Below are 23,963 nucleotides of genomic sequence, written 5' to 3' on the forward strand. Positions count from 1 at the left end.
ATCAGAACATTAGTGTATCAGGGCCAATAAGCATGTACTACTGGATTTGTCTAACAAAAGGCAATTATGTCAACACTTTTTTGCCCAAATGCTGCTTTTGACATTACTTCCAATGAAGCTGTGACTCACATGGCTACTTTGGATTCAGCTATAGTGTTGCAAACTTGTACAACAATTATACACCTCATATATACACAACCAAGTAATACTTCAGGTGAATCTTTAACAAACAAAATAAAATGCCCACTTTATCTTTTTTAGCCTTTGGGACGAACATGGCAACCACCTCAACACTAAGACACCTTTAGAGTTAAGAAGGAAATTCAGGCCTACATGCCAAAATTCAGGCAGAGCCCAGTGTTCTACCTGTGGAAGTGATGTGTGAAGAAAACTTCTGAATGTGATAAAGTGGAAGCAGAATTCAGAGCATATTGGAGAAAGAAAGCCTCGCAAAACAGTTTTGAGTGGCATAAGTATCTCTCAAGATATTGAGGTACCAGGGTGATGTTTGTTATGGGTCATGTTTGTTATAAATGTGTGTTTCCCATCTACTCAGCATGCATGCTTTCAAACTACCTGTCCCAAAGGCACAATTGTTTTTAGTGGTGAAAAAAAATGTCAACATTGCAGTCTCAAGAACTTTTTGCTGTTGAGAGAAGTATGGAATGCAAAAGAGTAACACTATTATTACTTGAGAGCCATATATTAACTTCACTAGTTCATCACGCAACCCTTCTTGAGAAATTTATTCCCAGAGATAACAGATTTTCGCCAAATGCTTTTTACAGTGGTGCGTCTAACCAGTACAATGGTGGGTCTTACCAGTGTACTAATTTTAGAGCTTGAAGTGGTACTAAAAACATGTTGGAAAACCTTAACCTCCCCGCCCGCCTTGGAAGCTCGCTCCAAACAAACAAAAAATTCTAAAGACCTGTGCAAACACACTCTTCTTTCCCTTCAACTTTGTTTATTGATGTACTGAACATGAAAAAGTACAAAGGATCCAAACACAAAAGAAAACATGTACAGCCTCTTTTTAAATACTCAACAGAATATATTTTTCTACTCCAACAGATGTGAATTAAGTCATACTGTACAACTTCAAATAAATACCAGCCTTACATTTTATTAAGTGCTCTGATAAACAGTACAAAGTGAAGCCCGATACACATGCCTTCTCATCAATGCCCCCCAGTTCGTTTGTTTGTTTGCTACAGTAATATATAGCAGCAAAGAATGTAGATTCTGTTCTCCCCACCCCCCCCACAATGGAACCCTTTGTTTTCTGAAAAACTGTTTAAATGCACAATAGTTTTTCAACGCAGTTAAAACAAGCATGTGTCGAGAAGCCAATTGATTTTTAAGTAGCATTGAGTGGGTCCAGCATGAAACGTTGCTTGTCACTTTAGCACACTTTATTCTCCCACAGTATATGTACTGTACTATACTGAAATTTTATAACTACATTTTTAAAAAAATAAGAATCAAAAAAAGCAACTGCAAAGATCATGTACAAGTATGTTAATGCATAGCACATTGCTTGTTCTAAGGGGAAGCATATGAGCATCTCAGTTTATACAAAAAGCAGGACGTAACTATATAGTTGTATCAGTGCATCCTGGGGAAGGCACAGCAGCCTTCAGCTTTTGAAAAATTTATTATAAGCTAGATGCTAATCAGAAAATATCTGTACTTTTTTGACCTTAAATTTCTTCCATACATGGTAAAGACTTTTATTATTTCCCCAAATAAGTGATTTAAGCATCATACAAAGTTAAATTTCAATAGCATACAGGTATTTATGATTCTGGTATGAAAAATGTAAGGAATTTGTTCAAAACCTATGGTTATACTCATTTTTTACCACAAACATATTTATAAACAAAAATGTAGCATCACCATAAACAGCTGAAGCTAGACTATCTACAGACAAAATTTGCAACGTATCTGATACACTGTAAATTCAAGTCCCCAGGACAACAAAAATGAATAAGCAGACCTCAAGTAACAATGTTAATGCCATTTACAAAGAAAAAATACAAAAAACATTCAAAATCTGAACATCACTTGGCATGTTAAAGGAAACAAAAACCAGAAGAAAACCCAAAGTAGTAGCTGAAAAGAGGTTCATAAACGCAAGATCTTATTTACATTACACAAAGCTCAGGTGTTAGCCTTGAACGTAACTTCCAAAATACCTTCAAATATATCCAATGCAAGACTGCTTCTTCCTGGTCTGCCATTAAGCAAACCATGTGCAAACGTCTTTTTTTCCTTTAAGACAAAACAATTCTTCAAACAATACTGCAAGTACATCACTAAACACCATGAGCTCTATCTGAAGGGAATTCTATAGGAAGAACAGATTTTTCCCCCATCTCAGTTAATTTAAATTTCTTGCCTGCTCTTATATACTTTTAAATGTTTTTTCTTTTGTTTCAAAATCACAAGTTAACGTGAGCCACTTATCACATAGTAACCAGGATGTTCAGAGACTGCACCAACAATTACAAAAGCAAAACCAGCAGTGCTTTCCCAGTGATTCCACTTCTTGAATAACAAAGATCTCTAAAGAATTTCTACATCATAAATCTCTCTAAAGTTTTTCCCCAACCACTGCAAATTTCCTGGTAAGTTTTAAAAGCTCACTAGGTGTCATATGAAGAGATTTCTCAAAGTATTCAAGTCAAAATATTTGTTCCAGGACCTGTAAAAAGTTTCTCCAAATTTTCTCTTTTTTATAAAAATAGATGCTTTGTTTTTTTTTAAACCCACATCAAAGAGGCTCTTATCTCTTTGGCAAGGTACTGCTTTACGAAAAGTTCTCCAGTAATCTTACAATAAGCTTTTATAATGCACCACCCCCCCTTCCCCAAACCCAAATCATAACTACAAAATAAATACTTTTAAACTTTATAAATAAAAATGTAAACTTCAAAAACATTTTTTTTCTTGAACAGACTAAACAGCAAGGCAGTTAAGTGTAAACCAAAAGAAACTCAAGACAATCAACTTAAAGATTATAACACAAAGCCTCAATATCTACTCACAGGTTCAAGGCAGTCGTGTAAAAGAAATTTCTTCCCTTAGCGCAAACATTTTAAAAGGTCCGCCTTCTTCAAAGAAGGCAATAGAATGCATTGTGACAGGTAAAAACCCTGTACCTCTTGTCCATATTCAAACATAAGATATTTAACAAGTTTTAATTCAAATACTAGCAATAAAAAATCTCGCATATTTCTTAGGATGCTAGTCTTTTTTTTTAATCCCCCCCATCTCAATACTGACTTACAAAGACATTTACTAATGTATAAAGTTTCTTTTTTAACTTGCCTTTGTTGAATAGTTTTCAAATATAAATTGGGCTGAGGACAATTCATTAGGCTTTGTGCGTTTTGTTTGTTTTAAACGAGACCTGCAACACTCTGTCTCCAAGGCGGTATCCATTCAGGCTGGCTATTGCCATGGCTGCCTCGTCATAGTTTGTCATAGTCACAAATCCAAAACCTTTGCACTTGTTTGTGTTGAAGTCACGGATGACCTTGACGTTGGTCACGGCGCCGAAGGGTCCAAACATTTGCCACAGGATGCTCTCGTCCGCATCAGGAGCTAAATTGTATACAAAAATGCACCATCCTGTTCCTGCATGTCCCGGGATATTGATCCCAGCCAAACTGGTCATTCCGTCAATGGTCATTGGAGAAAACCTACTAACCAATGGGGATGGGGGAGGAGAAACACAAAAGAGACACAAAGCTTTTTTTAGATTCAGGCATGAATTTAAGGATGCAGTCTATTTCCATGTACAACATGCTGATTGTTAAACCAAGACCCTTTCTGCACAATTAAACTTTGCACTGTAAATGAGCACAGAACCATTTTGCATAACATGTTTATCATTCCTAATTTTGTCTGGAGTGACTAAACACTCTCAGCTTGGAATGGAAAAATGGCATTTACCCCAGGCTCTGTTTCATTCATGGCTATAATGCAACAGTGCAATAGAGTGATTAATGTCAGACTAAAAGCTCGGGTTTGAATCCCTAGCCAAGAACTTCACTAGGTGATTCTGGGGCCAGTCAATCTCAGGGGATGTTAGGACAGTCTGGGAAGGGGGCAATCCTCCTCTGAAGCTCCCTGGAATAAAGGCTGGAAAAAAATACAGAGAACTACCAACAAATTATGAGAAGTAGATTAAGGATTCCATAAACCTCTGGGGCAGGTTTCCTTCAAACAAGACTTTGGGTCAAGTAACTCTTCTTCTATTAGAAACAGCTTAATTTTACAATCACATCCCATACTGCAAGACACCCGCCACAGCTCACTGTCCTCAAAGGCTGCCACTGTGGTTTCTACATGAATTGCAGTTCCAGATGCCTCTGCCTGCAGTCTTTTAGTGCAGGGAGTGACATATTCCAAGAATCAGGTTTATCTCAACTCTCATATGTTTGGTCAATACTGCTATAGTGACTGGCGTATCTATGGAATTGGTTACTTAAGGATGAAGAGCACATCACCAGCATCCTCCCTGCCCTACACATGTATCTCAAACCTGTATACAGTTCCATTCTTTGGAGGCAGTACGCACCTTTAACTTCACATAGCTTCATTCGAAGAAACAGCTGCCAGTAAAAACAACTAGCTAAGAATGAAAGTAGGACAAATCTTGAACAGGTCATAAAGAGTTCATCATTCTCCTAACCTTTGGCGCCCATTTGCAATATGGAATTCTTCACTTTGCAAATTAAACTGGAGGCCATTACCTGGATAAATATAGTTTAAATCACACATTCAGCTCCATGTGCATTGATATAAAATGAGAATTACCAAATCCAGATGAAGAAAAAAAATCAAATTTAAATGGATTGCTACTGTTTATTACACTGTAGGGCTATATAGAATTCATATGTGTACATGAATATTCTGAAGTATTATGTGCAAGTGCTATCATTATCCTGGCAGGCTCATTCCCTCTCATCATCTATTGCATACAGATCTACTAAAGGGGTTTACTATATTGTTTCAAACACACTGTGTTGTTTCAAACGAACAAATGCAGCTGAACATACTACGTCAATTGTGCAAAAAGGCTCCTTGGTCTTTCAAAATGCTAGACTGACATAGAAGGAAAGAGATTATGATTTTTTTAATGTAAAGAGGAGTCAGCAAACAAGCAGTGTTAAAAATAATGCTAAAAACTGAGGACAAGGGAAGGAAATGACACGTGTTCACTGAAATGAAATGGGTTTGTATAATGTCCATGCAAGCAGAACACAGTGCAATTTTTTTTCTTAAAGAATATTCCAATATACTATACATTAGGAAGATTAGGTGTTATGGATCTAACACAAATCCTCATTACCTCTTTACTCCATAAGCCATATTGAGCAGATTGTCCAACCTGAAAAACATATTTAGTAAAGGGTTCAGTCTTCAGATTTACCCTTAAACATCATATTGCTAGTATGTCTCATCTAAATTTCACAGAACAAGTTTATGAGGCTGTGGTTGTACAAACATATATTACCTACCCTTTGCCACATGGAGCTGGCATATTTCCACACAGCCAGTTACAATTACCCTTCTAGTAGTTATTTATGTATAAGAGTTCCATCTTGGTAGGACAAATCACAAGATTTTCAAGACCATTAGGCAGGTCACATACGATAAAAATGTCCCCTATTAAAATAATCCAGAGGATGCAATTCACTTAAAAATCATTTCTGGAAGGTGAAGTCATTTTGTTAGTGACAAAGGTTGTTTTTTTCATGGCGAAATTGCATCTGGGTGGACCCAAGATCTCATATACCGGGTCAATTTTGCACCGGTCTGTGATTCTTCATGGATCCCCACTTCTGCCCCTACACTGCTCCAGCTATTTCTTCACGGGCACAGGGCTTTTTTCAATTGCCCCAGACAATCTCCGTTTCTCGCATTCTGATGGGTTGCTGGTTGTGTCACTCAAATTGCGTCATTCTCCCCCATTCCCTTTCACAGAGGGAGAAACCATGGATTTAGAAAAAGAAAGGGGGGAAGGGGGAACGAAGAGCAGTCTGCCTTTCCCAGGCAGGACGGGAGGAAAGCATGCGAGTGGGGGGCAGCAGCCCTTCTGCAACGGCTGCAGTGAAAGACTCCATTTAGGAGAGGAGGAGGAAGCCCTTTTACACAGATGACGACTGGGAAGCCGCAATTCCTTTCACGCTCGCCTCTTCTCCTCTTTGCCACACTGCCCGTAAATCTCCCCCCCCCCTCTTCCAGCAGATTGATTTTTGCCACTGTGGGTCCCCCCTCCTCTTTGGGCTCTACACAAGCCTCTGCTTATTGTGATCAAAGCAACCTCCTCTCCCCATCTTTGCCATTTGCATTTCCAGCTCACACTTTCAGTGTGGAAAGTGTTAGAGCGAGCCACCCTAATGGTGAGAGCAGAAAAAATACAAGAGTTCACCCAAGATCTGGCTCCTCGCGAGTTGATTGCACTACAGCGCACCGGCCGGGGGTTAGCATGCGAGGAATTTATTTTAAAAAATACCCCCTTGTTAGTGATTTCTGAAATTCACGGAGCAAAGGCAATACCATAGGGCAGTGCCAGGGCCACCTGGGCCAGACATGCTGCAGCTCCGGGAGCTGTGAGGAATCCTCGAATGCACAGGCATATTCCCTGTGCTCACACCAGTGCAATTTCACTGTGAAAAATTGCCCAAAATATATCCACCTTTAAGGAACTGCTTAATAGATGCCCTAAATAGATGTCTATATAACTACTCCACAATTATAAAGTTATCTGGGTTTCCAAATCGATATTTTGTTTAAAATCCAGTATGATTAATCCAATTTGCCAAAATTTCTGATTAGGCACTTTCTTGATGTCTATTACTTGTTTCTGCACCAGTTTCCCTCAAAGTTTTAAAATATCATACTAACTCTTGATTTACCACCAGCAGTATTCTAAATACTTAAAATGTCATAACCCACCCTGAGGCTTTGGTTAGAGGTTGGGATAGAAATACATATAAATACATACATACTGCCAAATATATACATAAATAAATACATACATACTGCCAAATAACCTTTAAAACAGTAATGCCAATTTGGCAGATTATATTTTGCTGTAAAACATGAACCTATGCAAAGTGAGTGATTTTATGCTAATACAGGATTGGTGCATAAGTTAATGTTGGCTCTTCCTTATCCGTCACTATGATATCAAAGTCTGAACAAATCCACTCATTTATCCACATTACATAATAAAATGTATGCAAGCATGTGTAAAGAGTGTAAGTAATATGACTGTATAAAGATGTTCAATGTTAACAAAATCCAACGTTATGACAAAATGTGAGTTAATCCTATCTCTCAAAAAGAAATAAAACTACAAAGCATGAGTGGCCTGCCTGGCAGTGCAGAGAATGCCTAATTATTGGTACCAAGGAAGTTGCTTTTTTCTGAGGTTTTCAGCGAGTCTCTCATATTTATATGGGGCAAAAAGATTCAAATGCATCACTTCTGAGTGGATATGCTGTGCGGGACAAAAAGGATCAAATATATCACTTCTGATGTGATGTTGTGGATGACTTAACTACCTTCAATTGCCAATGAGGTGGGCATCTGACACACAGCAATATTTAACTGGTTGAAAGGCATGTCAGGAACAGAATATCAGCCTCAGCCTGATCAGAGAGTCAGCCAGGTGTGAAGAGAGAGGACTCAGCAGTTGCTGATGGAAGCAACAAAAAGTGCTGAAGAAGACCGCGGAGGGTCTGGCAAAGGAAGCTTAAAGGAAGAATGGGACTGGAGGAAGAAGAGCCTCAGAAGATGTACAGTAGCTGAAAACAAGTTGGAGTCTTCCTGGTGCAGCCTCATGATGTCCTTATCCCAGACCTATGTTAAGCACATCAGTCAATTCAATATAGTAATTAAAGAAAACCTGTCTGGTGAAAAGGATGCACCAGTATCCGTGCCGTAAAAACCAACAATCATCTCTATGGCTACCAGCCAGAATTTTAAAGATTCTGAAAATAATCTGAGAGAGGCATTTTTCCCACTGTCTCCTCTGGTCATGGAGGTTTTTGAACATACAAAAAACTGAAGCAAAGTTGGGGATAGTGCACACAACACAAGTAACAATTATTTTGGAAATACCGAAAAACATGCTATGTGCATGTTTCAGAATACGTCTAAAATATGAAGAATGACAATTCAATACCAATTTTAATTATTCATTTTAGGACATAAGTGTGGAGTATCTGATGATGGAATAGTCAATAAATAACTGCTGGCAATGTCTGGTATTCACAAAATTTGAATGCCAAGATGCACCAAATTTTGTACATTGGCCTATATCCACCAAACAGTTCTGGGGGCAGGGGGAAGGCAGATTTTTTTGGTAGATTTGCCCCTTCCTCTACTGACCACCAACTTCCACATATTTTTCCTGAGTGTCCTCGGTCACCCAAAAAGTGCATTTCAGGAAACATTTTTTGGTCTTCAGAAAGATAGGCCAAAAAGTTGTGCTGTGTGACTGAAATCTCTTATGTCAATGAAAATTTCTAGTAGATCCAAACCATTCACTGTAACACATGTAAGCTGGAAAGAATATTCACACAGCTGAGTGCTAAATGCTCATTTTACCTTTCCTTAACCATCAAATGAGTCATATTCATACATCCTTTTAATGACCATTACACCATTGTAAGTTGGCAGCAGCTATTTTTATAGCCACTCCAATTTAGTTCAACTGCTCTTGTTTTTCCTATGTGAAATCCAAAATATGCATTTACGAATAACACTGCAGAAGTTCAGCAAGCAAGAAAGGCTTTGAAGATGCTACATTTGAAATGACGTTAATCATCTATTTACATACTGCAGAATAGAGACACATTACTCTGTATCCCTGAACAATCCACATATTGTCTGTTCAGAATAATTTTAGTAAGTGAAGCAGGATCAGGAAACTACCACTGACGAGGAAGGAGTGGAGAGGTTTCAGTAATACGTACAGTGATATTTTCAGCAAAGTACCAGCAGAATGAATGCAGACCACCAGCAGATTGTTTGTTTTTCACAAATAAAATCCAGGTAGCGCTTCAGAGAATTCTCATTACTCCCTTTTGAATATTTTCAGCAAGCTATAAAAATTGAATTGCTGTTAACATGTGTTATTTAAGGCTGCATGTGTATACTTATTTACAAAACGTGTGTGTTGCCTTTCTAAGCAACGAAGAAGCTAATGTTTAAAACTGGGATACCAGATTGGTATTAAAGTACTGTTTTGAGTAGTACAAATGAATAGCTGCTGTGGATAGTTGGGCTTAATATTTCTACAGGATATAATGTAGATATGTAATCAAAAACTTAAACTATGATTGTGAACCCAAAATTCTATTTGACGTAACCAATACAACTCATAGTTAGTGTCTCTAATGTCAATATACAGTCTAGATTAGGCAGCCTCACTAACACAAAAAAGGATGTGGCCAGGTCAAACACTAGTTAGATTACATCTTAAGCAATGTATTGAACAGTATCAAGTGAGATAAATACATAGAAAGTCAAGTTTTCGAGTCACTTATTGGCCTCTGTACTGAGGAAATTTAATGAAATACTGTTGTACGCAAAAATACATCTGGATTCAGCCCCACGCTTAGAAACTAGAAGTCCAATTAAAGATACTAGCATAAGCTAGCCTTAGTTCAGAAATAATAGAAATACACTGAAATATATTTTCAGACTCCAAAGCCTATGAACGAACATTCCTGCAAAATAAACAGCCACAGGCTGACAGAGCTCTCTGCTGGCACCCCCCTGAACAAAACGGACAATACAATTTTCAGTTTTAATATGGCCTCCTTCCAGGCTTGTGTGCATCTTTTAGTATGCTGGCCTGTAAAGTGAGCAGAGTAGTATGTCATCAGAAATGACCATGATTACTTACCCATAAAAAATCCTCATCTGAGCAAGAGGACATCTTGTGGGTGATTTCCACCATCCAATTGGGAAGACAGGAAACAATTCGTTCCCCTTCCTTTTGGTCATGGGAAGGACTGGTAGTGGCAGGAAGGCATAAAGAAGTCCCTTCAGCCACTGGAGGCCTGGGAATCCATGGATTCCACTGATGGATGGAAGTATCAAGTGAAATAATGTGCCATCTGATAACTGAATGGAGTACCAGTTTGCCCATGCACTGGGTTAACTGAGGAAAAGGTCTTTCTTGAGATTCTATTCTCCTTCCTGGATTTCCTGACAACTGAGTCAGTCTGCCTGGAAGTTGATCACTCCCCTCACATGTTTCACCTGTACTGAACGGTGATTCTTCTCTGTCCAAGAGAGAATCTTTATCGTCTTCCTGTAAAGAGCAGAGGATTAGGAGCTCCCTTAGTGATTGATGTATGCTTTTGTTGCAGTATTGTCTGACCTTATTAAAAAGTGAGTTCCTTTGAGTCTCTGATGGAAAGTCAGGAGTTCAAGACAGACAGCTCTCATCTCTACTCTGTTGATGCGTAATGTCACCTCTTTAGGTGACTACTGATCCTGGGCTGCCCCCCCCCCCCTCCATAGAGGCTTGTGTCTGTGAAGACTTGAATTTGGTTGGGTATCCGGTAGCACTTTCCCTGAAGGACATGTGTAGTCTTGGTCCACCACCCAAGCTGCACTTCATTTGATGTGCTTTCTTGACTTGAATGCTTTCTCAGGACTTTCTCCTGGAATGGGCTTAACCATGATTGTAGACTCCTGGTGTGGAACCTACCCAATAGGACGGCATCCATAGTGGAGATTAGAAGGCCCAGTAATGATGGCAGAGACATCAAGGCTGAAGATCTGCCATGGATGGTGGGTATCGCGAGGTCTCTGATCTTTTTGGCCTTTTATAGGGGAACAAAGAACTTATTGACAAAGTGTCAGTGATCACCCCCAGATGCTCCAACCTTTGAATTGGAGCAAGGAAACTTGTCAAGTTTACTAAGAAGCCATGCTCCTTGAGACATGCCACTACCCTCTCTGGCTACCTATGTGATGAGGACCTTATCAACAGGTTGTCCAGGTAGGGTTGGAGGAATATGTTGCTTAACATCACTATGATGTTCATTGGAAGCTTAGAGAAAACCCTCGATTCTGACAACAGTGTGAAAGACAGAGCCTTGAATTGCAGTTGCATGCCATTCATGCAGAATCAAAAGATATTGTCTGTGCCCAAGAAAGATGGGGATGCTTCTGTCAGGTTGATCGAGGTGAGAAACTCACCTGGTAAGGGGTATTCTGTTATTGACCTCAAGGTTTCTATCCAAAAATGCCTCAACCTCATGAATTCGTTGACATATTTGAGGTTGAGGATCATCCCTCCTATCTGTTTTTCTTAGGCATGGTAGAAAATATCTAGTAAATGCCTTTTCCTCTTTCATAAGACAACTCTGGTTTGACGGCCTGACTCTCCAAAAGATGTTTCATGGCTGCGAGGGTCTTTAATCTTTTGCTCTTGTTGAGTGAGAGGGATGAGATTAACATCCAGTCCAGAGGGATCTGGGTAAATTCGACTGTGTATCTGGTTGAGACTACCTTGATGGCCCAACTATTTGCATGGGATTGGATCCAGACTGTCTTGAAGGAGACCAGACACCCCCTCCCCATCACTGGAATTGACACTGAGTTATGCCTTTTCTGGCTTGTTCTCCTGATCAGGTCTGTCAGATCTGGAAATAAACTTCTGCAAATACTGGCCTCTGCTGAACTGCTGCCTATGGTCTTGCTGAAACCTCTGAAGCATTTGGTTGGAACAAAAAGATTGCAGCTCTGCTGGATGTCTGTCCAAACACTTCAGGTTCTTGAGTATGGCCTTTTTCTTGTCCTTGGCTTCTACCAGGATCTTATTCAGAGAAACGCCAAAGAGTTTGTCGCCTTGGAAGGGGTATGATGACACAGTTGTGTTTGAATGGTAGTCAGCCTGCCACATATGAAGCCATAGCACATGTCAAGTTGCTGCTGTTGATTCTATCACCCTCGCTGAAAAGGTGAGTGAATTCAAGATGGCACTTGATGAGAAGGCAGCAGCCTTTAGAAGTCAATTGGTGCCTTCATGCAGCTGGCAGTTCCCCTCAGGCAGAAGCTGGATAATCTTATGTGCCCACACTATGGCTTCCCAGCATAATGGAAGCAGTGGCAGAGGCTCCGATGGACACTGCAATAGTCTCATGTGCCTTCCTAGAGGTCTGCTTTGCATGGTGATCCAGGCTATCCTTGACACGCCCTTCTCCATCTTCTGACAGTTAGCCAGATGTTTGCAGCAAAACCAACAGGGTGTCTACTAGCGGCACCCATAAGAGTTCATCTGCATATGATGGTAAGACATGCAGTTTCTTCACAAAATAAGGAAATTGTTTGCCATGGATTTTGCCCACTCCCCTTCTGAGTCTCAAAAAATTGGGGAAAGGGGAAATCCTTTTCAGTGCCCACATCAGGAAAAATCTCCTTATTCCCTTTATGTTTAGATTTTGAGTCTGGTTCTGGATGATCCCGCCCCCCCCCCCTTCTTTCAGATGCAAGGCTGCCAGACATTTGGATAGTCGTCCCCTTTAAAGATGTGGGCCTTCTGCTCTGGCACCTAAACCTAACTGTTGTCTTCTTCCTCTTCCAAGAGGAACTCCCCCTCCTCTTTTGGATCTGCATTGCTCTCTGAGGAGAGTGGAGGCTCTCTGTTAGGACTAATATGCTTTCACTTTCTGCCCACCTTTGTTTGCCATAATAAAAAAATGACCAAGTGGGGGGTTGTGCAACATAAATGAAAACAGAGAAAGTGCACAGAACACAGCTAGCAGCAATAGCTATGTAAGTCAGGAATATTTACAAGGTGAAAAATCTTTAAAAAGTATTCATAGCAAGATCCAAAAATTATTTGGTGTCATCCAATCTATTTACAAATGTAAGTACAAAAGCTCAAAAGAGCACCAACAGTGCTCTTTTTAACTCTAAAAACAGATGAATGAAAATTCATCATAAAGGAATCATGGAGCACTGTTGATGTGTTTTTGATCCTTTGTACATATGTTTGTAAATAGATTATACGACACCACTGTTGGTCAAGCATTCCCTCCCCACCTAGCCAGCTAGTCTCCTAAGGCTGGGTTGCTGATGAGGCATGGTTTGGAGTTCTTGAATCCAGACCAGGAATTCCTTGTTGAATCAAGGATCTCAGTTCATCCCTCAGGGTTTCCCCTCACAAACGAGCTAAAGTGAGATGGGAATGAATAAAACCCAGATGTAGGTACACTACTGCCCTGGTTTAGTGTTGTCATTTACTCCCAATGAAGTTAGAGAGATGTCCTTGCCTCCTGGTACACCTGCATTGCTCCCAGGGTTGGTAGAGTTCTTTGTAGATTGGAGACAGGAAGAAGCAGATTTGGCAGTGACCTTGCCTGGGTGTGATTTTTTGGCATGCTTCTTTGGCCCTGACTGTACAATGGTGGGCACCTCCTCGACCATGATCGAGACAACCATAGAAGGCATGCCCATTGGGTCAGACACTTGTCTCACTGTTAGGGGAGCATCTAGATCATACTCAGATAAAAAGCTGTCTTGCCGTGGGCTCTGCTGCGTGACTCAGACTCCTATTCAATCATCTCTCAGGTGCAGGATTTTTATCCCTCTATCTCTTATCATAAACCTCCTCCTCAGCAAGTCTCGTAGAGTTGGAGACAGTGAGAAGAGGAAAACGTACAGAAGGACAGAAAAAAAGGGGGAATAAAGAAGATGGCTGGGGAAAAGGAACAAGGAAGAACTAGTTGAACGGTTAAGAAAGAAGGTAGACTTTTGTAAAATAAGACAAGAAAGTAGAGAGGCTTCCTAGATAGTTGTTCACCTGGGACAGGAAAAGAATTGAGGAGGGAACCATCCGATTACCAACAGGAAGGGGAAAGAATGGTTTCTTGTATCCCCGACTGGATGGTGGGAATCACCAAAAAGATGTTCTGTGGCTCAGTGGGAGAACACAGACAGCTGGTTAGCTGTGTAATTGATACAACACTCAATCAGTAAAGAAAAGTTGTCCTTTACCCTGTCCCTAACATAAGGAAAAAACCTTCACATAATTTCCATTTCAGACACATAGAACATGCAGGCCCTCAAGCCGTATTTTAAGGCTTCCAGCACACACCAGTATGCACCCACTGACCTAACAAGGTAGAAAAAAGACCCAGTCATTAACACTACGTGGTTTATAAGAATTATTATTTCCCATCCAGCAACTATCAGTGAAAACCAAAACCAACGAAAACTGACGCAACGCTGTCTGCACAGGCGCAACACAAACAGCGCAGTGAATTTACGCAAAAGTCGCCTCAGATTTCATTGGCAAGCCAACAAAATTGGAGGCGACTGACGAAATCCGAGGTAAAAAACGGCTGGCGACAATCGGCGAAAACTGATATCACGAAAACCGAGGCTCCACTGTATTGGAAATGTGCCAACAAACTACAATCCTACTAAGTAATGCTGAATACAGGCAGTCCCCCTTTGAGCAATTCCAGGCTACCTGACATGAATACACATCATAACTGTGAGTCAGAATGAAAACACCCAGAATTTTTAAGATCCAGGCTGCCATTCTGAAACTTGTTTAGCAAGAAATAAGCCCCACTGAAGCTGCAGTGACTTCACAAGGGACAGGAACCAACTACACAGACTTCTCAAGATTTCATTAAAGAACTATTAAGGGCACAGAACTAATGCACTAGGAGTCAAGTCAACATTCAAGTTAAAAGCAAAAAAGAGATATTTTAATACAATAAGGCCCTTTTTTGGTTTATATTAGTTACACCAGATGGCGGCAGTGTTTTGGATTCATACTAATTTATTTACTACCAAATGTTCACAATCCAAACTTGCACACCATATTCTCCTGTCCTTATTCTCAGCCTGATTAACATCACTGGCAATCTGCGAGCCTATAAACAATATAGGGGAGGGCTGAACCACAGTAACTTGAGTAAAAGCTACTCATGGACTTCCAAGACCACATGATATTGTGTGTCCTAACCCTGGCATCTGTCATTTCCACAAGAGTTTATTTACCTCTTTCATGTTAGTGCAGCAATTCCCCAATGACCTTAACATCAGACACAGTGCATTCTGGGATTCCTCTTCTGAACAGTGCTATCTCTGCTCTGGCACTGACTACTGGAGCAGGCAGTCTGCCTATGGAGAAAGGGCAAGTCTACTCTTATTCAGTATTCAGCAGTTTGATAAGAGTAAGTGTTAAAAACAATGCTCAAGAAAAAGAACACGAATTCCACTGAATACTGAATAAAGACATCTGTCTCTTCCTGCTCATGTAGGAAGTTAAATGAATGTTTTTATAAGTTGCCATCTGAAGTTGCTTGGAATGTTTGCTAGTGACTAGCTTGTTAACAACATACTTGTTAATTAGATTTTAAATTCTGTTTTAAAATTTATACTTTTTTTCACCTGAGAATGCCAATATCTACCAAAGATGAAGAGTTCTTCAAGCTCTTTCTACTCAGCATTAAAAAAAGAAAGAAATTTAAAGCTGGACAAACTAGGATGTGATGCAAATCAGCAGCAAGTTAGTACTAGAAAACACAAGCTAGCATCTCACAAAAGGCACTAAACCCATTCAAAAGACACCAATCAGATCATGAATGTAGATTAAAGCAGTATTTGCGTCAATTCACACCATCTATCCCTTTCGACACAATAAAATATTAGAGAAACACATGAGCTGTGTCACAAGAGCACAGACTTCAGACTATTTTCCCTCCTCCAAATATGTTTTATGTTGCAAAAAAGGGCAGAGTGAGAAATATGACAATTGAAACCAGGAAACAGACAATCTTTTTAAAGATATGGGATATCAAATGGTTATGAAACTTGCCGCAGCAAGTATAAACTTAGATACTATTTTTACAACATTGCAAACAATGTCAAACATGCTGCAAATTGAGGAAACAGTTTATCTTATTGTTTACGTGTTACTAATTAGGAGTTAAAAACCTTTTGTCTGTCTACAGCTGCCAATAGGTGGCAGTGCTTTTAAGTAAGTACTGACTGTTATGCCGTTTTGATGCTGAAATTCTTAGAAAACCAACAGTGCTCTCGCATCAGGAAATGCACCGCTTATCAGGGAAAGCATAAGCAAATCTCAGAAACTTCAATACATCACCACTTACCTAAAACGTTGAGCCTGCTGAGCTAGAGGTCCTGGATACCTTCTGTTTGGAGATTGGTACAGCTGGGAAAGGATGGCCTGATTGGTTTTTTGGCTTGGATTGTTGGCAAACTTTACAGTGATTGGCTCTGTGGCACCTGGAGGTTTCTGCCCATTCAAGCCTTTGATGGCTTCTTCTGCCTCAATCCTCTTGTCGAATCGTATGAAGCCCACACCCCTTGAAACTCCTACGTGGAAGCACAGGGTTCAATCACTTACTTCCAAAACTTATACCAGGCCAAAACAGTGCGTCCGGTTTTTAAGGTATTGCCTGCCAGTGCTGCACATGAGATGGCAGAGGGCCCAGTTCAGGAGAGTTACCAGCTACCGTTACCCACCTGATGTTTTTAAACTGGACCTTGTGAGCTCATTGAATTAATTATTTTAATGCAACCAGGATATCCTATTGCAAAATAGTTTTTATTTCCCAACTTACCAATAGAAAAACTTTAATATACTTCATTATATGTCTGTTTGCTGGGGGGTTGGGGGTGGGGTTTGTTGTTTTATTTTTAGTTTTAAACTAAAATGTTTTTAACTAATATTGAGACACAAAGAAAGGTGGGATATACATTTTCATAATAAATATATAAAATATGCTTCAGTGTGTGCATGGCAGATGATCTATGCAAGCCTACTGAATATTTGCCCGCTTAAATCAGGCTCACCTGTTCTCCTAATGAATCCCAGCATTGTTTTTAAAAAGTAGAGGGAAAGCACAAGAGGTGCTTAAGGAGAAACTGTTTTTCCTATTTTACAAATGTTATTTTTGCATGTGTTTGTAACCCATGCCATTTCAGTATTTTTTTGGTTTTGTTAGATCTTAGGGCCCAGGGAATAAAAGCTCACTGAGCATGTGCAGTTGGTAAGCTTGCTTACTTATTACCAACTGCAAGAGCCCCACCCTCCTCAATTGATCTGGCCTGCAGTAGGAGAAGGAAGGCCTACAGCTTAATTGAGGGAATGACTTATTTTTTTACAGGCCCAAATTGAGGGAAGACCTGCAGCAGCTACATCAGATGCAGAAGGCCAGATGGGAGAAAGAAGCCCTGCTTGATTAATAGTTTGGACTTTATTGCTATTCTTTCATTACTGGACACTGTTAGTGGTGGTAACTGTTCTGAGTGCTTTTTCTTAAAACAGCACTGAAGATTTTGTACAATTGAGTTGTGCTGCATATATATACTCACTATATATTCACTATTATCTACGTATTCTTAAACGATAGAAAGTTGTGTTAAGATTAAAAGTTTGTTAATTTGTTCAAGCAATTTCATATTGGTTTGTTAAGCCACAGGGTGCTGTCATATATTATTTCCTAAGCCTCCAATGGAGATTGATGTGGCCAAGGATAAGTAGATTACATGTTCGCTTTGAAATGACTGCTTTACAAACTCAGGGAAAATTTCAGTCACAGTTCGGAGTTTTAACTATGAAATAGTTAAGGTAATCCCTCCAAATATTTGGACAGAAGTGCAGATTTCTTTAACACAGGCAGTATTAATAAATGTTGGTAAACTTTTCAGCACCAAAAATATCAAGCCATAGTAATCTGACCTTCTTAGAATCATCCGTTACTGGTAAACAATTCCTCATCACAAATATGCAATTCCTGATCACAAATGTCATCCCTCGACAGAAGCCTGCTTCTGCATGAAGCTCACATTTGCAATATCGCCGAGAGAAGACAATAAGTCTGCAGTGTCATTTCTGAAATTCTCTCCATGTATTTAAAGCAAATGCTATACAGTATGTGATTTTTTTTGTGGGGGGGGGGAGGAGTAACGGGATTAAGAGTGCATTCCACTGTGCACTAGATCTTAAAAGCATGTTGTTAAATATTTTGCCAATTAATGCACCGGATGGTATAATGAGTTGTTTAAGTATTTGGTGACAGTGGCCAGAGTCACATTTCCTGCAAGACAGAAAGCAGAGCAACCTCCAGATCTTACAGGATGGATGAACAAATTAAGCAAATAGTCAACAATTGTAAAGCAAAAACCTCTGATGCATAACAAATCACGTACAAAATTCAGAAAAAAATGGGAGTGTCTTTTTGGACTACACAGATCAAGGTCTGCGACAACAAGAAACAATAATGGGCATATGGATAAGAACAACAGTTGTATTTAGAACATTTTAGTCTTGAAAACTGTAAACAAAATATTTGATGATGTACGTTTTAGAAGTTGACAGGTGCAAGAATGCTCCACACAACTTTTTTCTGTAATAAAATCCTCTTTTATTCTTTATAAAATAATAAAAAGAACATTCCAGATGTGGAAATATGGTAGGAAATAAGATTCCTAAATTTCTAACATTGCTATAGGGTGCTTCAGTCTTTAGCAGATTTGTCTACTACATTCAGGTTTACTGCATCACAGAGAAAGACTGTTTCAGCAATGCACTCAATTTTGCAAAGCTTTAAAAGTCAAGTGTGAGATTAATAAAAATGAACTATTCAATCTTAATGCACCAAATCAATATGACTTTCTGATTTAAAAAAAACTCCTGGGATTCATTTTCCTCTGGTTTTTACAGTTCATATTCTTCAGCAGTATAATAATACAACTTTTTAAAAGTCTTAGTAGCAATTACCAGCTTAGATTTTGTATAATCCGGGCCTGAGAGAACAGCTGAGTACTTTTTCATAAAACTGTATGATTTTATTTCAGGGGAGGGGGAAGCTGTTTATTAGTATTTTATAGGGAGCACAGGAACTATTTTCACTCCATGGCTTGGAAATGAAGATTATAGCAGCCGTAAATTTATTACAAGGCATGAAACAGGCTTCAAACCCACACCTTCTAGGTGGAAATGACTCAGGCTGACTGACTCCACTGCACAATCTATTTTCGTCCATGCATATTTATGAACAATTCCAGCAGAAAAATTGTATTTTCTGGCCCACATATACCTTTGATATATTTTGGAGACAAGTCTGCTGTATTAGAAGATGGAATATTTTGCCACATACCAGACTGAAAAAGCAAGAGAGACAACACAGAGTACCTGTCTACTTACCAGTGACTTGGTCAACAAGAATACGGGAAGTAATAATACGTCCATATTGTGAGAATAGCTGTTCTAGTTCTTTCTGAGTCATAGTTTTTGGGAGACCACTGACATACAGATTAGCATCTCTAATGGAAGCTGAACTTGGTCGCGCATAGGAAACCTGGAGAAGGAGAATGAAGAAAAACAAAGGATTCATTGGACCAAATAGCAATAGGCTTCCACAAGTTGCAGTTGGGTCTGGTAACCAATTTCTTACTAGCCCCTTAAAGTATCACACCCACCAGTTTCATTTTTAAAAAACCCACATTTAACCCCTCCCCAAAAGATAATTTCTAGCCTAATGAAAAAAACCCTAACCCTAACCCTAACCCTAATGAAAAATTGCACTATAGTACTAAAAGGAAAGCATTCTCTAAAATTGAGGGTTAATTTAAATCAATACATGAAAGGGTCCATTGAATACTTACTGTGAAGGGTCTTTCTACTGTAGGTAAGGGGGATATCTTAGATGGGTGTCTTCTCCACCAATAGCAAGGAGGCAGGAAGTGATGAATTAATTTTGCCGTGTCACTTCCGGTTAGTCGTCTCGAGGCCATTTTCCTTCAGTACCTCCGTGACTTTGCAGTCTATCCAACCGTTTTTTGAAGTGACCGGCTAACAACTTAGAAATAACAATTAACACAACTTATCTATAATTACTTGAGGCTCCGAGTAACAACCCAACCAAACATTCGACATATAACTAGGCATCGGGGACCCATAAGGAACAGGGGGGGTCAAGATGTCCCCCTTACCTACAGTAGAAAGACCCTTCACAGTAAGTATTCAATGGACCCTTCTACTGTAGGTGGGGGACATCTTAGATGGGACCTCCCCAAGCGGTGTCCCCAATTAGGGAGGGTCCTATGCGTCCCCGATGATATGTTCTAGCACTCTGCGGCCAAAGGCCATTTCCGCTGAGTGCAAAGAATTGATTTTATAATGACGGACGAAAGAAGAAATGGAGGCCCAGGTGGCCGCTCTGCAGATTTCTTCTACTGATGCTCGATTGCGGAAGGCCGCGTTGGTTGCTGCGCTGCGGATCGAATGGGCTGTGATGCCCGGTGGGACCGGGAGGGCAGCCGCTTTGTATGCCTCAATGATTGTGGCTTTTAAGGTGGTACTTATAGCTGCTGTTGACATGGTTGTGCCTACGTTAGGTGGGCTAACGTTAATGAAGAGACTTTCAGTTTTGCGCATGCTCTCGGTGCGGATTATGAAGGCCTTAAGGGCCCTGCGTACATCTAAGGTATGCCATTCTTTCTCTTTGGGATGAGATGGGTTAGGCATGAAGTTTGGTACCACTATCTCCTGTTGAAGATGGAATTTTGAGCATACTTTAGGAATGAACGTTGGATCCAGACGAAGCACCACCCTGTCTTTGTGGAATATGCATAGCTTCGCATTGACAGATAGGGCTCTTAGCTCGGAAACCCTGCACGCTGAAGTGATTGCCAGAAGGAAGAGGGTCTTCATCCTAACACAACGTAACGGGATGGTTTGTATGGGTTCGAAGGGAGGTTTTGTTAGTGCAGTCAGTACTGCGTGTAGGCGCCAGGACGGGAACCGGTGGGCGACTGGAGGCTGCGATAGTTTCACTCCCCTCAGAAAGTTAGTCACGTCAGGGTGGCTAGCAATCGTCTTGCCATTGATAGATTGGCAGACCGTCGTTAGGGCCGAAATCTGTCTTTTTAGCGTAGCGCAGCAGAGTCCTCTGTCGAACCCTTGTTGAAGGAATTCTAGGATGTTACCTATGGATGGGGTTTCCGGATCTATGTTGCGTGCCTGACACCATGTTACAAAGGTTCTCCAGGTGGCGTTGTAGATGTTGACTGTTGAGCGTTTTCTAGCTGCCAGTATGGTTTTAGTGACTTTGGTTGAGTAGCCCCTTTGTATCAGTTTTCTCCACTCACACGCCACGCGGTCAGCCTGAGCCACCCTGGGTTCGGATGGCTGATGGGTCCCTGTGTCAATAAGTCTGGGGTTATTGGCAGGGTCAGCGGTCGATGTGTTGACATTTCGATGATCGATGAGTACCACGGTCTTCTGGGCCATTTTGGTGTAACTAGGATGACCTGTGCTTTTTCCGACCTGATTTTTCTTATGAGGCGTGAGATTAGAGGAAATGGTGGAAAGGCATACATTAGTGTTTGGGGCCATGGTGCCGTGATGGCGTCCACTTGTGTCGCTTGATGATGATAATGTCTGGACATGAATTTCTGCAGTTGAGTGTTTTCTGCTGTGGCAAATAAGTCTATTTCGGGCTGTCCAAAGTGTTGGCAGATCTCCGAGAAAACTTGGGGGTTGAGTCTCCATTCGCCCTCCTGTACCTGTTGTCTGCTCAACCAGTCCGCTTTGTTGTTTTTTGTTCCGCGAATGTATTGAGCTTCGATAGATAGTAGGTGTTGTTCTGACCAGTTGAGCACTTTCAGGGCTTCCCTGTGTAGTCTGGGGGATCTCGATCCACCCTGATTGTTTATGTACATCTTGGTAGAGACATTGTCCGTTCTTACTATTAGGTGCTGTAGGTGGATTTCCTTTTGGAAATGTTGTAGGGCCAGGAAAACCGCTCGTGTCTCCAGCAGGTTGATGGGAAGTGCTGCTTCCTGTGTCGTCCAAGCACCTTGTACATAGTTCTGATTGAGAGTGGCCCCCCAGCCCGACAGGCTGGAGTCAGTGAAAATTTGCAATCTTTTGCCGTGCAGATAGCATCTTCCCTGTTTTAGGTTGTTTGGGTGGGTCCACCATTTTAGGCTTTCTCGGACCTGCGGTGTCAGGTACAGTTTTCTGTCCTTTTTTTAAGATGATATCCAGCTGGAAGCATCTTAGAAATAATTGTAGGGGCCTGGCGTGCAGTCGTGCCCACTGATTTAAGTCTATGACTGAGATAAATAGGCCTAACAGACTTGCCAGGTGCAGTAGCCTGGGTCGAGGCGTTGTCAAAACCTTGGCTGCCTGTCTCTGAATTTTTTGCATTTTTTCCAATGGAATAAATAGGGCGTTCTTTCTGGTGTCTATGATTGCCTCTAGGTGCTCTAGCTTCTGGGTGGGTAGGAGGGAGCTTTTTTGCAGGTTTATGAGAAATCCGTATTGTTGTAACGTTTGTTGAACCTGTGCAATGTCTTGTAACCCCCTGAGTTTGCTTTTGGACCTTACAAGTAGGTCGTCTAAGTAGGGGTGAATATGAATCCCCTCCTCCCTGAGTTGTATGATGGGGCCTAGTAGCATCTTGGAGAATGTTCTGGGGGCTGTGGCCAGCCCGAATGGTAATGCATGGAATTGAAAATGATTTTCCCGCACTGTGAACCTGAGGAACTTTTTGTGTGCCGAGTTTATGGGAATGTGAAGGTAGGCCTCCTGGAGGTCTAGTGAGGTGAGGAATTCCCTGTGTCTCAGGGCTACTGTGATGGATCTGAGCGATTCCATTTTGAATTTGGGTAGTCGAATGAATTTGTTCACATATCTGAGGTTCAGCACCGCTCTGCAGTCCCCGTTTCATTTGGGGACTGTAAAGAAGTGCGAATAGGTTCCTGAGAATTTCTCCTGGGGAGGGACCGGCTCCACAGCCTGAATGTTCACTAGATGTGTGACTGCCTGTATGGCCCTTTGGGCTTTGGCGTGGTTTGTGGAGAGTGGGGAGGGTACGAATATGGGGTTGGGGAAGGCAAGAAATTCTATCACGTAGCCCGTGTTGATCACCTCTTTGGTCCATCGGTCTATGTGTGTCCCTTGCCAGGCTGCCTGGAAGTTGGCAAGTCGCCCCCCCACCGGGTAACCCTGATAATCATTGTTTGTTTTTGTCTGTTTTGAAGTTCTTCCCTTGTTTTTGAAAGGGACGAAAGGAGTTTTTGTTGCGAAAGGAGTTTTGGTTCTGCCATGTATTGCGGTTACTGTCCCTGTTGAATCTGGGCAGGGTTTTCTGTGTCCTGAATGTGGTACGTGAACCCCCTTGTGAGCCTGTAGGTCTATCCTGTCTGACCGATTTGGGCATGGCTTTCTTTTGGTCTTTGGTTTGGACCAACACCTGTTCTAGTTCCTTCCCAAACACCTGTTCTCCATAATAGGAATAGGCTGCCCCTGCATTCTTAGATTGTAAGTCTGCCTGCCAAGGGCGCAGCCATGTGTTGTGTCTAGCCATCATATTTGAGGCTATGGTTCTGGCCACCATTGCAATGGCGTCTAATATGGCGTCTGCTATGAACGCGTTGGCTATGAGCACACGTTCTATGCCTTCTCTAATAGCTGTGTTTTCAGTCGGGATCATGTCTAAGATCCTTTTTGTCCAAACCATTGAAGCCCTGGCTACCGTGGAGGCCGGGGTGAGCGCTTTAATTGCTGCCGCCAACCAATTGTGCGACCTGTGCAAGGCGGCCTCCGAGCGTCTGTCTAACGGATCCTTGATATTACTTTCGCCTTCTTTAGCTACTAGAGCGCCTGAGTGTAAAACTGCGACAGGAGCCTCTACCGTGGGCACTTTTAGCAAAGTATGGAATTGTTGGGGCAAAAGATAGACCTTCTTGTATGCTGGTGGTAACCCTTTGCAGCTAGTGGGGTTGAGCCATTCTCTCTGGATACGCTTGACAAAGTATTCAGGGACCGGGAAGAACTTTTGCGCTTCCAAGTCTGGTGGGAAATAGTCAGTCTTACCCTTGGGATAACCCTTGATGGGTTTGGTTGGGTTATTAGTTTTATC

The 23,963-nt window shown here is 41.1% G+C and overlaps 1 protein-coding gene across 12 annotated transcripts in view; it reads right to left on the minus strand.

Annotated features, from left to right (window-relative positions):
• Positions 1 to 950: 950 nt before the first annotated feature.
• The window catches only part of ELAVL2 (ELAV like RNA binding protein 2), a 213,600-nt gene continuing 190,587 nt past the window's right edge, over positions 951 to 23,963 (minus strand). For 10 of the 12 annotated variants that reach the window (XM_048503242.1, XM_048503243.1, XM_048503247.1 and 7 more), the window contains 4 exons: positions 19,238 to 19,391; positions 16,176 to 16,401; positions 5,363 to 5,401; positions 951 to 3,710 (listed from right to left, as the gene is read on the minus strand). In XM_048503242.1, the coding sequence (XP_048359199.1) occupies positions 3,380 to 3,710; positions 5,363 to 5,401; positions 16,176 to 16,401; positions 19,238 to 19,391 (750 nt within the window). In that variant the 3' untranslated portion in view covers positions 951 to 3,379. The remainder of the gene's footprint in view (positions 3,711 to 5,362; positions 5,402 to 16,175; positions 16,402 to 19,237; positions 19,392 to 23,963) is intronic. The other 2 variants (XM_048503238.1, XM_048503239.1) reach the window with 1 other exon arrangement.

This window comes from Sphaerodactylus townsendi, linkage group LG07 (assembly GCF_021028975.2).
Source record: "Sphaerodactylus townsendi isolate TG3544 linkage group LG07, MPM_Stown_v2.3, whole genome shotgun sequence".
Taxonomy (NCBI): domain Eukaryota; kingdom Metazoa; phylum Chordata; class Lepidosauria; order Squamata; family Sphaerodactylidae; genus Sphaerodactylus; species Sphaerodactylus townsendi.